Source organism: Apium graveolens, chromosome 7 (genome assembly GCF_009905375.1).
Source record: "Apium graveolens cultivar Ventura chromosome 7, ASM990537v1, whole genome shotgun sequence".
Taxonomy (NCBI): Eukaryota; Viridiplantae; Streptophyta; class Magnoliopsida; order Apiales; family Apiaceae; genus Apium; species Apium graveolens.
The window spans coordinates 197,153,718-197,170,563 of record NC_133653.1 but is presented as its reverse complement, the minus strand read 5'-3'; the positions used below and the strand labels follow the sequence as shown (position 1 = coordinate 197,170,563).

The following is a 16,846-nucleotide window of genomic DNA, read 5'->3' as shown; positions in this document are numbered from 1 at the left end:
TAAAAACAAAACAAGTCTTTTATCAAAATCAATGAAATCAAAACAGATTACATAAAGAGTTATTCCTAAATCCTAATACATGATTGGACTTAGGACATATTCCTTTCAGAATAGTCTTAGGAACATAAGCAGTTTCGTTAACCATCTTGCTAACAAGAGTAAATAGAACACTTAACTCTAACAGAAGCTTTAACAAATCTGAAAGAACTAATAACAGCTGAGGTGCCTAGCCTTCGAGAAGTCTAGACTGTTCTTGAAGAGATTATTTCCCCCACTTACAATATGTTGGGTTGCAGCAATATCACTTCCAGGATATAACATATCAGAGCAATTCGTCCACAGATACGTAAAGCTCAACAGCGACTTGATCTCAGTTCGCCCAGAAAACCTATGCCATAATCTGTAAATTATGGAGGAGAGAAAAAGGGATTGATCGCAGCTAGGGTTTCACACATATGTAACATATTTTTTTTATATTCCACACATTTTGTTCAGTATATAATACAATACCAAACGTAACTGAACATGATACATTAATTAAAATAAATATCCTGACTTAAATTGCATTTAATAGAATATTTCCAAAATCAGAAAGTGTAACAGTCAATATCAGGATTTGTTAAATCCTAATACAGCCAGCCCCATCAGTATTTGCACTCAGTAAATCCTGATTCAGGCATGTCAGGATCTGTCCATCAACGGATAATCCACACTGAACTTTAATGGATATCCATCAACGGATACTAAGTTCTGTGCATCAACGAATGTTGCTTAACAAATCCTTACTGTTATACAGATTCAATATTCATCATAAAATAATATAATGAGTCAGTAAATATTTTAATTAAACATTAAGTAAAATTCCTCGCCCAAACCGCCTCGCGTATGCGAGACGCCGAGACATTCGCCCAAATCGCCCTTCGACCCGACCCAAGTCGTGTCGTGTCATGGCGAGGCGAGGCGGTGGCGCGCGAGGTACACAATAACACCATGCATACCCACATGCCATAGTAGTTGGTATACTACTCTTGCACATGGTACTATATAAAGCACTACACCCCTCTTTACTTAATCAATGTAGGATAAAACCCACAAAAACATTTCAAGCTATTCATTTCAACTCAATTTTTATATAGATTACATTAAGAAAATGACTTAGATCCAAACATGAAAGTTTAAGTCCTCATTACAAGGAACAACCTCCAACAATTAGTTTAAGGAAATTACATCAAGAACATGTCTAAAACATGCTTCAAATTTTCCATTTCTAACATTTCCTTCGCGGGATTTGATTAGATATGGATATAATTTGAATTGGGATACAATTTTTACATGAGGATTGGATAAAGTTTGTTGACTTGGATTCGGTTATTTGGAGTTTGTATTGGGTTGATTATGGAGTTTGATTTTTGATTTGGATTCAGTTTCGCATGCAGTTTTAGTATTATTTTCGATGGTTGCAAATTTGTTATTTGATGATTTGATTGCTTTGTTTTGTCTTGGGTTACTGCGTCTTTGGACGATTTCTCTTTTGTTGTTGCGTTCTCTTTTATTATTGCGTCTTTGGATTCGTTTGGAAGTTTTTGGTTTGTTTGGATTCGTAACTTTGTTTTTGAATTTGTTTGGATGCTCTTGAGTGTTCCAGTTTTGGATTTGTTTGATTACGTGATTTCGTCTCTTGATTGGGAAACTCCCGATTCAACATCTTGAGTTTGAGGGTGATATTAACATATATAATGATATTATATTATTGGATAGTTTCATTATTACAATAGTTTCCTTGTTATGTTATTTTCTTTTATTATATTTATTTGTTGGCTATATAAGCCCCTAATCTATTATAATTAAGAATAAGTTATATTATAATAAAGCCCTACTTTTCCCTCCTCTCAACTTTATCAAAACTTAGAGCATATTTAGTGGTCTAGCTTATACATTGTGAAATGTTTCGCTGATTTTAGACTTGAATGAATAGCTAGTACATTGTTTTTTTTGAATAAAATCAAAATTGCATTAACATATCAAATTCAAATCTAAGTCATGAACAAGGAAATTAGGAGGAGTGACACACCACTCTCCTACGTCTGACATAAAACAAGTAGCTTGTGCAAGCACATGAGCTAAATTATTCGCAGAGTGATAAGCAAAACTAAATAGCACCGGAGTTATGTGCATACTTAAATCAACACAATCCATCACAATTATATCAAACAATGATCTCCCTGGACTCCCATTACATGCCTCATCCAAACCGTATGAATCCATTTCAAACACACACTGCTTAAGACCTCATTTAAAGACCCATGAAAGTGATTCTTTTACAGCAATCGCCTCAGCCTCACGGGGTTTCCAAGCACCTGGTATCCTCAAGGCACGTGCTGCAACAAAGCCTCCCTGATCATCTCGAATCACATCTGCAACGCCTACACCCTCATGCATAAACACTGCTGCATCCACATTAATTTTTATCCATCCATTCGATGGTGGAGACCAGACATGATCACCAATCTCTCCTCTGATTCTCCTTATTTCTTCCTCGGTCTGAGCTTCTATCCATGCCTGTAATAAACACCTAGCCGTGTTTTGACACCAAAGATAGAGCCATTTACTCGATCCCAAACCCATTTGTTCCTTCTGTGCCATAAACTCTAACATAACATAGCCATCTCCAAACAATGTTCCCTTGAACCTTGCTGAAACGCCCGTTCAACAACTACTTTTGGAGTTTCCTGTTCAACACAAGACACCGGCTTATCCAATCCCACTGCACGCACATTGTCTTAGCAAAATCACAAAAAAAACATAACATGCACACCTTTTTTAGCTGAACAATGACACCATGGACATGTGATTTCAACATTTACATACCTCATGAATAGTGTTGCATTAGTAGGTAAGCAATCCCTACATAATCTCCAAATCAGATATGCCACTTTACTGGGCAGTTTCAATGCCCAAATCTTCTTCCACAGTCTCGTGCAGTCATCTGCACACTCCCCTTTCAGAGCTCTATAATAGCTCTTCACTGTAAACTCTCCTTTATCGTCCAATAACCAATACCAAGAGTCTGTAAAAATATATATGGATAAAGGAATTTGCTTGATCAACTCGCAATCTCTAGTTTCCAGTAGGTCCTCTATAACCTCAACATCCCAGTTCCTCCCATCATCTATCATTAAACTGCTAACCTTTACATCACGTAGCTGATCATAAATATGTATTCCAACATATCCATTTGAAGTATTTGGTAGCCACGGATCACGCCACACCAACGTATTCTCGCCATTACCAATTTTTTTACGTGCTCCAGATTTAATAACTTCTAATGAAGCAAAAATGCCCCGCCAAACATAAGTAAGATTTGTACCCAAATCTGCATCTAGTAAGTCTGTTTTAGGATAATACCTAGGTTTCATGACTATAGTGACTAGTGTATTAGCTTCTATGAGGAGGCGCCATCCCTATTTCGCTAGCATTTCCATATTGAATTTTTTCAATTCTTTTAAACCCAAGTCACCAAACTCCTTTGGCACACACAATCGCTTCCATGTAATCCACTTTACCCCTCTACTCCCAGCACCATTTCCCCATAAAAAGACATTCATTTTTCGTTCAATCTCATCACAAATCGAATCAAGAATTTGAAAAAGACTCATCCAGAAATTCGGAGTAGTTTGAGTTGCTGTTTTAACCAAAGTCAGCTTACCAGCTTTCGATAATTCCTTATTACTCCATGCTTATAAATTATTTTGAATTTTATCACTTATGAACCCGAACACCTCCTTCTTACTTCTCCCTACATACATTGGCAATCCTAAATACTTTCCAGGCCTTGCTTTTTCATTTACTCCCAAAGTTTCACAAATTATTATTCTCTCCATGTCACTGGTATTGGGGATGAAGACTATGTCAGATTTCCTAAAATTGATCATTAGGCCCGATATTCTTTCATACTTCTGCAGAATACTCCACATATGTTGTGCTTCCGTATGTTTGGCTTTGAAAAATACATAACAGTCATCTGCAAATAGAAGATGTGTTATGCTCGGAGCACCTCGTGCCACACGACATTTGTGGATCAATCCGCTTTCCTCATATTTGTTTAGCACCCCCGTTAATCCTTCAGCACAAATACTATACAAGTACGGGGCGATTGGGTCTCCCTGTCGAATCCCTCGAGATGGATGCACATCCCCAAACACCTGACCTTCTCTCATGAAGCTATATGAGACTGTTTTTACCATTTGCATAACTCGCAATATCCAGGTATGAGGAAAGCCCATTCTGTTCATCGTCAACTCAATATATCTCCACTCCAACCGGTTGTATGCCTTAGAGATATCGATCTTCAATGCTGCCACACCATCAGTGCCTTGAGTTTTTCTGTGGATATAATGGTTTATTTCAAACGCAAGCAATGCATTATCTGTCAGGAGCCTTCCTTCGATAAAAGTAGATTGATTGTTAGATATTATCGATGTGAGGCATGGTTTCAATCTATTACCAAACACTTTCGAAAGAATGTGCATGATAACATTACAGAGAGATATAGGACGCAAGTCGACAACTTGTTTTGGGCATTTCACCTTTGGAATTAAGCACACCAGAGTTCTGTTAACTTCATTTGGCAAACCACCATGCTCAAAAAAGTGTCTACAAAACTCGAATACATCTTTACACACCATATTCCAATAAGTTTGAAAAAAGCACGGGTTCAGTCCATCGACTCCAGGTGACTTCTCAGGGTGCATAGCAAAAACTGTTGCTTTCACTTCCTCTTCCCTTAACTCTTGCATCTGGTCATTATGTTGCTCCTCCATTATTTGTTTAATACTAATTTTGTCTGACATTTGTTCACCCGCATCCGGCTTCAGAAAAATATTTTCAAAATACTGAATAATAGTATTTTGAATCCCTTCCTCAGTATCTTGCCAATCACCATGAGCTCTTTTAGTCTTTGAATTCTGTTATGCTTCTTCCTTGTAGACGCAAATTTGTGGAAAAATCTCGTGTTATTATCTCCATGTTTGAGACAATATTGCTTAGCTCTTTGACTCTAAAACACTTCCTGTTTCTCTAGTAATCTCGTATAGTTCCATCTCGCCTCATTATACATCCTCACACCCCCCCCCCTTATCTCTTCGAGATCTCAACCGCTGCATCTCCTTACGATAAAATGACAATTTGGCTTTCAGATTTTTTATTAAACCCCCCCATTCTTCCAACTTCAGACAACAATTAGCCAACTTACCAAGTAAATTATGCGTTCCAGCCTCATTCCAACACTCTTGCACTATGTTCCTGCATTCTCTTTCATGCACCCACATGTTTTTAAAACAAAATCTATGACCTTTAGGCACATACACTTTTTAATTTAACTGCAAGTACAAAGGCATATGGTCAGACGTAGATACCTCATACATTCGAACCTCAACACTTGGGAATAACTCAGTCCACTATTTATTTGCAAAACCTCTATCCATACGTTCAACCACCCACTTGTCTGTTCCTCTAAATCGCTCCCAAGTAAATTTATCTCTCTTTTACCCCAAATCAATCAATGCACAGTCACTTATAGCTTCGGAGAATCCATTAAGTAAAGCACGAGGGTGATTCTTGTTAGGAGTTATCCCACATCGTTTGTGGGAGGGGCAGTTTGCTAGAATATAAGCACCCATACAACTCCAATTAGTTTGAGGCCTTTTGGGAGGTGCCCTGTCCAAAAACAAATCCGTGCGGGCTCGACCCAAAGCGGACAATATCATACTAATGTGGAGTTAAGGCGTGCTCAGCAAACCCAACAAGTGGTATCAGAGCTTCATGTTATAACGGTCCATAACAATCTCACGTGGGCTCCAAAATGGACCTAGGAGGAGGCAGATGGGCTACCCAGTATGGGCTTAAGGAAAAGGCAGGTGGTCCTTCCAGTATGGGTCTGGGGGAGCAGATAGCCAGATGAACTTCTAGTATGGGTCCAGGGGGAGCAGATTCACAATCAGGTGTCGGGCCCGATTTGTGAAAGAGGAGATTTTTAGGAGTTGTCCCATATCGTATGTGGAAGGGGCAGTTTGCTAGAATATAAGCAGCCATATAACTGCAATTAGTATGAGGCCTTTTGGGAGGTGCCCGAAAACAAACCCGTGTGGGCTCAGCCCAAAGCGGACAATATCATACTAATGTGGAGTTGGACCTGCTCAGCAAGCCCAACAAGTGGTATCAGAGCTTCAGGTTATAACGGTCCATAACAATCTCACGTGGGCTCCAGAATGGACCAAGGAAGAGGCAGATGGGCTTGCCCCAGAATGGGCTCAAGGAAAAGGCAGACGGTCCTTCCAGTATGGGCCTAGGGGGAGCAGATAGCCAGATGGACTTTCAGTATGGGTCGAGGGGGAGCCTGGTCACACTGAAGGAGGCAGAATCGATAGGTGTCGGGCCCGATGTGTGAAGGGGAGATTGTTAGGAGTTGTCCCACGTCGTTTTTGGGAGGGCAGTTTACTAGAATATAAGCAGCCAGATAACTCCATTAGTATGAGGCATTTTGGGAGTTACCCAAAAACAAATCCGTGCGGGCTCAGCCCAAAGCGGACAATATCATACTAATGTGGAGTTAAGGCGTGCTCAGCAAGCCCAATAATTCTGTCCTCTCTTCTTTTCATCAGCATTCATTAAGTCATTGAAGTCCCTAATAATACACCATGGCAATAAAGATTATGTCGCCAACTGTCTTAGCATATCCCAAGCCTCATTCCTTCTCCCTCGTTCTGGAAAACCATAGTATCCCGTGTACCTCCACTTACCCAACTACTCATGATTGACTTCGAAATCAATGAAGTTTTGACTGCTGTTTGATACTTTAATATTCCCTTCATTCCTCCAGAATAATGTCAAACCTCCGCTATGACCACATGCATTTACAGCAAAACATCCTACGAAACCTAATTTATTTTTTACCTTTTCCACTCTATCCTTTTTACATAAAGTTTCACTCATAAAAATGATGTTGGGCCTGTAAAGATTATCCATTTCTTTTAGTAATTGAACTGCCCGTGGTTGGCCCAGCCCACGACAGTTCCACGCAATTAAACTCATAATCCTAGGCGGGCCTGGTTTCCAGGACCCGCCACATACCAGTTTAAAGACCCGTTGTGTTGATTTTCAGCATTTAGATTATCTTGATTTTCTCCCTGTATTTTCTCCACCGTATCTTCCTTCCTCTTTCTTTTCGAATCACAAACAACATTATCTCTTTCCATATTATCATCTCCTAAATTATCTCTTGGAATATCTGTCACATATACTGGCATATGCGATGTCCTGAAATTTCTCCCCTTAACTTCAATCCCTCCCCTATCCCCGTAATTTTCTCTAACCACTCCGTTCACCTCCATGAATCTCTCTGGCCTCTGTTCACCGCTCTGAGCCACCATTGACACTGGATCTCTATTATCCACTTTCGTCCCCATACTACCTTCTGCTCTTGTATTCCTTAACCATCCCGCACCCGTCATCAGTTTTGCAGCATTTTTTGGTGGAGCACGCAATCATGTCCCATAAGCTCGCTCAACAACCTTATACGGATTTGCATATATGATACTACAATCTCGTTCTGAATGTCCCAGCAGACCACAAACGAAACAAAATGTGCCCAGTCGTTCATATTTGAAATTGATCCAACTCCAACTATCCCCTTCCCTCTTAATTTTTAATCTTCTTTTCAATGGTTTTTCCACATTAATCATCACTCTAATACGTACAAAAGGATTCCATACTCCATCAATCATATTATAATCCATGCGAATAAAACTCCACATCGATATCCCAATATTCCTCAATATATTTTCAGATAAAAACCTCTTGGAATGTCATAAACTTGAACCCACATTTCCACATATTTGAGTTGAATCGTGTTTGGGTCATCACCATCTACCAGTTGATGCAAAATCAGTGTGGCTTGTTCAAATGACCAAGGCTTTCCCTCAAGAACTTTTTGAACATTCATTTTATGAAAGAATACAAAAGAGTATCTCATACCTCCAATATCATGAACCTCCATGCCCTCTCAGGGTCTCCACAACGTAGCCATTACATTTTGCATGGCAAGAAAATTTATATTCTTTTCCGTTAAGAACTTACCAATGAGAACATATGTTTGTTTCTGTTGTACTACCTCCGTATTGGCCACAAAGATTCCACCTTCATCTTCTTCGTCAATAACAAGTCCTGCATATAAATTCTCCAACGATTTCTCCAGTCTCGCCATAACTGAAGATCTTTATAGATGAAATGATGGTATATGAGACGAGAATGAAATGTAAAAAAGTTTTTCCCCTAAAGATGATTTGAAATAAAAGATATAAAAGATACTGATAGACTTGACAAGTAATGTTAGCTAGTACCTCGTTTAGTTTTTCTTAATGTACCGAGACTATTGAGTTTTGGATTAGAATTGGCTCGAATAATATTGACGTTTGGTTATATTACTCGATTTCTTATAGTAATTTTATATTTAATTTTTATTATTATTGTGCATAATTATAGCATGAAAATATAATCCAATTTTTATTATTTTTGTACCAAAATAATGCATATTACATCACCCGCAAATTATAATAATAATTATGAAAAGAGAAATGAGACATCACCAAATAGTTAAAAAAATAGATGCCTAACTTATAATAAGACATCAATTACAAAATAAAGAACGGTTGTTAGAATGGAAAAGGATCATCACTTTGTAATTACGAAACCGATGTTTAACTAGTGCTAGACATCAGCTCACAAAACTGAAATGAAAGTCTGAAGATATATCAAACAACATATTTTGATTTGTGATGTATAATGTTTTTTTTTGGTAATGGGAAATGCATTTAAATGTAAACAAGTCTTTATTTTCCAAAACGGTACAATGAACTAATACATAACCCGAAACATTTAGCAGAAAACTAATAAGTTGGTGTTGTCCCTTGTTACTTATCAATCTGGCGCTGAAAAGTAAATATAGATAAGTAGAAAATAATAATTAAGCCATCATGTTTGCAATCAACAAATGTTAAGTAAATGGGACAAGTCAGCTGTCGGATAGTGAAGTTAAGTTTTGGATGTTTGTATTAGCAAAATGAGCTTCGGTATCTTTTCTGAAATCAATTACAGTCTGTTAAGTTTTGGATCTTGTATATGAAATATTAGGCGTAACCAAATCCAGTCTGTTAGTTAGAGAGAGTGCACAAGCCAAGTTAGGTTAGATCGTTTTGACATATTTTCCAGTCTGTCCTTTTATAAATATAGCTACTTCCATTAATTTTTCAAGAGTAAATCCAAATTTTATGCACACAAAAATGGACTTCACTCTCCCTTCAAAGATTGCTGTAGTAGCTTCTGTTTTTGCTTCTTTGATCTGTATATACTATTTCTTATGGATACTATATATGACGAAACACATTGGAAACCCGAAGGCACTTCCAGAAGCTAAGGGTTCATGGCCTATATTTGGTCACCTGCCTCTTTTAGGCAGCTCCGAGTTGCCTCATGTTCTATTGGGAAATATGGCAGACAAGCATGGACTCATTTTTGCGATCAAGCTTGGTACACGGAAAGCGGTAGTAGTAAGTGACTGGAAGATAGCTGAAGACTGTTATTCTTCCAATGACAAGGTCTTCATGAACCGCCCCAAATCCATTGGAGTAGAAATAATGGGCTATAACTATGCCTTGTTTGGTCTTGGACCAAGTGGACCATATTGGCAAAATATGAGAAAGATCACACGGGAGCTTCTAAGTGCACACCAAATCGAGATGTCTCAACATTCTCCAGTGTCTGAAATAAAGGAATTCATAAAGGATATCTATGACTTTTGGCAAATGAATACAAGTGATCACAATCATATGGTTAAAATTGATATGAAACAATGGTTAGGATGCTTGACAATGAACATAATGCTAAGAATGATTGTAGGGCAACGGTATAAGTGGAATGAAGAAGAGGGCATTCGGTTTTTAAAGCTCATAAATACATTTACTGAACTATTTGGCAGATTTGTCGTGGGAGATTCAGTTCCTTACTTGAGATGGTTGGATTGGGGAGGTTATGAGAAGGCAATGCGGAAAACAGCAAAGGAAACTGACTGTATACTCGAGAGATGGTTACAACAGCACAAACAGAGCAGAAAATTGAAAGATGAACAGCACGATATCTTGGACATGATGCTATCTACTACTGAAGGTTCTGCATCCCAACATTTTGAAGGCTTTGATGCTGACAATGTTATCAAGGGGACAATGTTGGTATGCTTTCATTATTATGTTTGTTATTGAATCTTAATTCTAACATAGGATAGGTTTTGCAGAACATTTGGACATGAGTCGGTGACTATAATTTATTTTCCCTTTAATTTTCTAATATTAGTAATTTAATAAACTAACTTGCAACTCAAATATGTTGTCCTAAATTTCGGATTTCATTATCCTAATCTGGTACGTTTTTTTACATTTGTGTGATTTCACAAACAAGGTGGGAAATTTTTTCATTCGATATCCTAAGTGGTACTATTAGTCTATTGCTATCTAGTATCTATGTACGCAAATTTTAATCGAAATGTCTGCATTCAGGCATATATAACAGGATCTGCAGACACGATAACAGTGACTTTAACATGGACATTATATCTATTAATAAGTAACCCTCCTGTGCTGAAGAAGGCTAGAGATGAACTGAACAACTATATTGGGGGGAATAGACAAGTTGAAGAGTCTGACGTGAAGAATTTAGTTTATTTGCAAGCTATTGTCAAAGAATCCATGCGTTTATATCCAGCTACACAACTGCTGCCATCTCGTGAATCCTTGAAAGATTGTGTCATTGGAGGCTACAATATCCCAAAGGGTACGCGATTAATTGTTAACCTGTCAAAGATCCACCGTGATCCTCAAGTATGGGCTAATCCTAATGATTTTCAACCTGAGAGGTTCTTGACAAGCCACCAAAATGTTGATGTCAAAGGCAATCACTACGAGTTATTGCCATTTGGAAGTGGGAGGAGAAGGTGTCCTGGGATTTTTCTAAGCCTTCGAGTAATGCACTTGGCTTTAGCAAGTTTAGTTCATGGATTTGAGTTTCAGAAACCATCTGATGAACCGGATGATATGAGTGCAACAGCTGGACTAAATAATTCCAAAGCGCAGTTTAAAGTTCTCCTAAAACCAATCATATCCAATGAAAAATAAGTTTCAAGCAATTTCTGCACATGAAGCATAGATCAATAAACACACTATTATATGTTGCTGCTACCAGATGTAGTGTATTGAATTACTTGAATGTTCTTTCACATTTTATTGGAAGTTATCGTTGCTTTGTAACATCGGTTAAACAACATCCTTTTTTTCATTTTAGTCTTATAAATTAGGTTTTGGTTCATTTAATGAAGACCAGAGAACCTGTTTAAATTAGAAGTTCTGCGCAACAAATTTTGCAGAAGTAGTACGTACAAAGGGGAAAAGTTACTTTACAGATTGGTATTTGGCGACGTACGTGATGCCAGGTAGGTGGTACATGTTCAATGCTATCTTCAGCTTTCACATTTGTGTCTTGATTCCGGATTTGCGCTGAATTTCCTGAGTGATTCTGTTCATATATTCCTTGCAAGCTTTTTGTTGGGGTTTGTTTAGAAAATGGATCTTAATGTTTTATAGTATTAAATGAGGTCAACAGATGAATCTCGGTAGTTTGTAGTTTTCATTATTAGTGAAGCTCGTTTTAAAAATTTTGATATTTGCTCCTCTACAAACATTCAGTGACATCAAGAACCAGTTACTGCAAAATTTAGAAATAACTAATGCAGTAGCTTTTACCAGTTCTGCCAGATATTCTGTTTGAATAGTATACGTACCCAGTATGTTGAAGTGCTCCCGAAGCTACTAGGAGAGTGCCAGTTTTAAGTTCTAACAAATGTATTGGGATAGGCGTTTTTAGGAGCATGATCAAGATGAAACTCTGTTACTTTACAGTTAAACGTTTGGTGAAGGTGTCGCATATGATGCTCCCTGGGTGGTACTTTTTAATGCTACCCTGAGGCCTGAGCTGTAATACCAGTCTTGATTACAGTTTTGTCCTAAATTTACTTGACAATTTTACATATTTATTACAAGCACAACTGGGACGCCAGGAGGATCCCAAAATTTCTAAGTGCCGAGCCTAAACTATAGTTAATTAGATTGACACCTCACTCTTGCAATTTAGTTTCTTTACTAAATTTCAAGGTGGAGGAAATCAAGTATGGTCATATATTATATGGGATAGATTCTTGGTTCCAAAGAACCAATATATAACCTGGTTAGCTTGGAAAGGCAGACTGCGAATTACTTGTCTCCGTCCTCTCATTTCTTTACAGGTTTTTTCACATGCTTTACACGCATTTTAATGCAATTATAAAGTATATTTCCATAATTTATTTTTAAATTTTTTTTTTATAAAAGTTTGAACATTATATTTTTATTTAATAGAAAAAATATTTTTAAAAAAAATTATGCAACTACATTTGATAAAAATATTAAAGTGTACACCGAACCCCGTCCCCCAATTTAAAGAATTGAGGGGGACGGAGGGAGTACAAACCAAAGATAGACTTTACAAGTATGGAATTTTGAAAGATGGAGATTGTCTCTTGTGTGGTAGTGCAAATTGTTCGAAAAATTAGAGAAAAGAAAAACACCTACATTTTGCAGATAACTTGCACAGCTATTTCACTTCAAATAAAATTCTTCATATAAATTTGAAAGTAAACTAGCCATTATATAGGTTTTACTCACTTATCAAAACTAACTACCATTTAGTGGATAAATTACATGCCCATTAATTAGCTCCATAACTCCACAACCCCGCTACTAAATAATTCTACAATAATATTTTTCTCTAATAATTAATCTATTACTATATATCTAAAACATCTAATAATTAAATATAACTAATTAAACAATATTTGAATCATAAATCTAACACATCCCCTTACTTCAAATATCCCTAAAAAATACTATTTTAAAGCACTTCTCTTCAATTTTGTGACGCGCTTTTCATCACCCACACATTTTGCTGATGCACTTCTCATCAATGCCAATTTTTGTTGATGCACGTCTTATCAAAGTCATTTTTTTTGCTGGAGCACTTCTCTCCTGGTTGACCCTTCTCTTCAAGCTGAGTGATATACTTCTCATCATCATTAGAGCACTTCTCTCCACTTTTCTTCAAATCACCAACTCAAAAAAAATATGTAATTTTTATTTTTTAAGACACATTCTTCGTGAATCTGTAGCAGCACTACCATCTGTTGTCTTCTATTTTTTTATTTATAAGCAGCAATTTTTGACGTCCAGTTACTCAATCGAACATAACTCGGATACCATGGATACCATGTTGGAAAAATTTGAGAAAAGAAAAACAGCTACATTTTACAGTGCTATTGCACTTCATATAAAATTGAAAGTAAACTAGCTATTAAATAGGCTTTACACACATATCAAAACTAAACTATCATTTAGTGAATAGATTACATGCCATTAATTAGCTCCATAACTCCACTACCCCTACTAAACAATTCTAGAACAATATTTTTCTCTAATAATTAATCTATTACTAAATATCTAAAACATCTAATAATTAAATATAATTAACTAAACAATATTTGAAGTATAAATCTAACACAAATGAGTCCCATGATCATCTTTTTAGTAGGTGTATTTTTGGGAGTCGATGTATGACTGAGGTTACGAGTTGGTTTGGAATAAGGAGAGGTAACATCTTGCAAAGTATATTATGGTTGACGAGAATTTTGAGAGGGTCTGCTTTCAAAAGAAAAGTAGCAGTAGCGGGCAGCCTTGTCTGCTACAATATGCATGATATGGCAAAATAGGAATGAGGCTTTGTGGAGGAAAAGAGTAATGACTTATGACAACAGTCGTGAATACAATTAAGTGGTGTATAAGAAATTGAAGGTTGAAGATATCGATTAGTTGCATAGCTTATAGGTTGTAGTAAGAAAAATAGTTGATGTTAGGGAGGTTTGTGGTTGGCATGAGGTTGTAATTTTGTGGTTGTATATGGTGTTTGTGTTTAGTAATAAAATTTTCTCTACTTACATCAAGAGTGATCTATAACAGATTCATCGTTATATGTTTCTGCATACGGTAATGTTATATCCAAAATTTGGCATTAAATTGACTCAGGTCAAACACGGGCTAGTTACAGTCACACTCGGCATTGCGTTGAGAGAGTTAGGACGCGTCCAAGCCTACAGGACGCGCCTACTTGAGAAGGGATATGTTACGAGGCGGGGAGAGTGCATGGTCAAGGAAGGACGCGCCCAGGCGTTATGGACGTGTCAATGTTTATGAAAGTGCTTGGCAGATGAAATCTTATGGTGATGGACGCTCTAGGACGCGCCTACCTTAGCAAGGATGTGTCATTGAAAGTGAAATGTTGTGCATGATGGTTTAGAGGAGACGGTGCAAGTCTAATAAGGTTAAGGACGCGCCCTATATTTTAGGACGTGTCATGTGACTTTACATGTTATAAGAAACGATTAAAGCAGGGTTGGATTTGTGGAGGTTAGGACGCGCCCAATTGGTTAGGACGCGTCCTGTGTTTGATCTATATACTTTTGATGTTGAATTCAGGACAAAGCTTGCATGGAGAGGAGCAATAGAGGATTATTTTTACTAATGTATTTGTTGCAGGTACTCTCTGAAGAATTCCTTCCTTGAGACGGTCAAGGAGGGGGGTGTCCGTGAAAAGCTTGAAGGCCTCCAGGGGTATGCCTGATGATTGAATGCCTCCTCCTGTATTCAACGGGTGTCCTCGTTGGGGATGTGGGGTTTACTTTGGTGTGTGCTTTGGGAGCTCTGTTATTGTATTCAACGGGTGTCCTCGTTGGAGAACTTTGGAGTCATCCTGCACTTTGCACCCAAGAGCTTGGGATCACCTGTCCTGCTATCTGGTGGGTTATCCTCATTCGGGGGACAGGGACGCGTCTGGCATTTGGGGTGAACCGTGGCTATACCTGCGTTCGTAAATCAAGGGAGATAGCTGTAGCGGAGTGTTATCCTTGCGCAGGGAGATGCACTATCCGTGAAGTCCTACGATTACGGACGAGCCTTGGGCCTTTGCGGTTGGGCCTCATAGTTGGACATTCCTAAAGCTAGCGGAAGATGGATATCGGATGGGCTTCTACTTGGCTTAGGAGTAAGAAGTCTAAATTCATTAGACTTCCTGTTCTACGAGAACTACGTCAGGCTTGATCCCTATATAAAGGGTACGTAGGCACATTGAGAGGGTAAGAAGTTGAGAGCTGAAAAGAGAGCCACCACTTACTCTGATCAATCTCAGCCTAAAACAACCACAATCAACCACACACCGCTTAAGTTTCCGGCAAAGAACCACCGTCACAGATCTTAGTTCCGGCGAGATACCTCAATCTTTGTTGTTACCAGATTCCTCCGTCAACAGGTAACACGCTTCAGAAATTTTAGTACCTTGTACTCAATCCAGAAGACCCGTTAATGATGGGACTTATAGCTGCATTTGGAAAGAAGAAGAGAAAGATGAGATAAAATCCATCTTCTGGTGTTAATAGTCTTAAGATCCTCGATAAACTGCTACAAACTTGTATATGTGTGTAGATGTAACTAAGATAATCAACAATCATGGAGGAAATAAGATATCCATCAAAGAGGAAAAGTTTAGAGATTTATAATCTGATCTAGCTAACTCTCCAGGAGCTAACAAAACAGAATATATATACAAGAAACGGTTATGATAAATAGTACTCCTTATCACAGTCAACTGGTAAAGCCTATTTATCAAAATGTGATAAGATAGGAGCAATATTCCCCCTCAGGTTGAATGTGGTTGTCGAACATTCAAGCTGGTAAGAATCGACCAATGAGCTTGACGACCAAGGCCTTTAGTAAAGATGTCAGCCAGCTGAGAAGAGCTTGGAGTGTGAACAGGAGAGATAAGGTGTGACTGAACCTGTTCCCGGACGAAATGACAATCAAGAGCGAAATGCTTTGTTTTGGGATGAAAGACGGGATATGCGGCAATGTCAAGAGCAGCTTGATTGTCTGTGTGAATGACAATGGGCAATTGTTGAGAAATATTAAGTTCTGACAGAAGTAAGGTAACCCAAGACAATTCACATGCTGTATCTGCAATAGCACGGAGCTCAGCTTCAGCCGTAGAGCGAGAAATAACCTTTTGTTTGCTAGAGTGCCAAGTAATATGGGAAGAACCAAGCAGTAAGCACAACACAGTTATACTTCTGAACATGCCTGTAGAATCCAGACAAGAGCCCCAGTCGCTGTCACAGAATGCAGACAAAGTAAGACCAGAATTAACGGAATAAAAGATACCCTGAAAAGGTGTAGCTTTTAAGTAACGGAGAACCCGTTGGACAGCTTGCATATGTAGAACATGAGGCTTCTGTAAGAATTGGCTTAAGTGGTGGACAACAAAGGCAATGTCTGATCTCGTGACCGTGAGATAAAGAAGTTTCCCAACAATTTTTTTACGGAGTGGGATCATCTAACAATTCACCATCATGAGGAGAAAGCTTGACAGTGGTGTCAACATAAAGGGAAAGAGGTTTGCAATCCTCAAGGCCTGCTTCGACTAGCATATCATACACAAATTTGTGTTGATGAATATACAACCCCTCAGTAGTGCGATGTAATTCGAAACCCAGATAATACTTTGCCAAGCCTAGGTCCTTGATAGTAAAGGAGGAGTGGAGAACAGTTTTGACAAGTGTAATAAACTCAGAATCTGTCCCAGTTAATAAAATGTCATCGACATAAATGAGAGC

The 16,846-nt window shown here is 38.1% G+C and overlaps 2 protein-coding genes across 2 annotated transcripts; one reads left to right on the top strand and one right to left on the bottom strand.

The window, feature by feature from the left end:
- Positions 1–2,648: 2,648 nt before the first annotated feature.
- LOC141674318 (uncharacterized) lies at positions 2,649–3,416 on the bottom strand. Its single transcript, XM_074481044.1, has 2 exons — positions 2,816–3,416; positions 2,649–2,764 (listed from the first exon to the last, which is right to left on the bottom strand). The coding sequence occupies exons 1-2, from the start codon at positions 3,414–3,416 to the stop codon at positions 2,649–2,651; spliced, it is 717 nt and encodes a 238-aa protein (XP_074337145.1).
- A 5,910-nt stretch (positions 3,417–9,326) lies between these two features.
- Positions 9,327–11,572, top strand: LOC141672585 (cytochrome P450 CYP82D47-like). The gene is made up of 2 exons (XM_074479223.1): positions 9,327–10,280; positions 10,605–11,572. The coding sequence occupies exons 1-2, from the start codon at positions 9,336–9,338 to the stop codon at positions 11,217–11,219; spliced, it is 1,560 nt and encodes a 519-aa protein (XP_074335324.1). The 5' UTR covers positions 9,327–9,335; the 3' UTR covers positions 11,220–11,572.
- Positions 11,573–16,846: the final 5,274 nt, after the last annotated feature.

Bases quoted from the DNA above. Each gene is read 5' to 3' on its own strand.
- LOC141672585 (XM_074479223.1), top strand. From the start codon at position 9,336: ATGGACTTCACTCTCCCTTCAAAGATTGCTGTAGTAGCTTCTGTTTTT. The intron at 10,281-10,604 runs GTATGCTTTCAT...GTCTGCATTCAG, and splicing joins TTATCAAGGGGACAATGTTG to GCATATATAACAGGATCTGC.
- LOC141674318 (XM_074481044.1), bottom strand. From the start codon at position 3,416: ATGAAACCTAGGTATTATCCTAAAACAGACTTACTAGATGCAGATTTG. The intron at 2,765-2,815 runs GTGTGCATGTTA...ATGTGCGTGCAG, and splicing joins TCATTGTTCAGCTAAAAAAG to TGGGATTGGATAAGCCGGTG.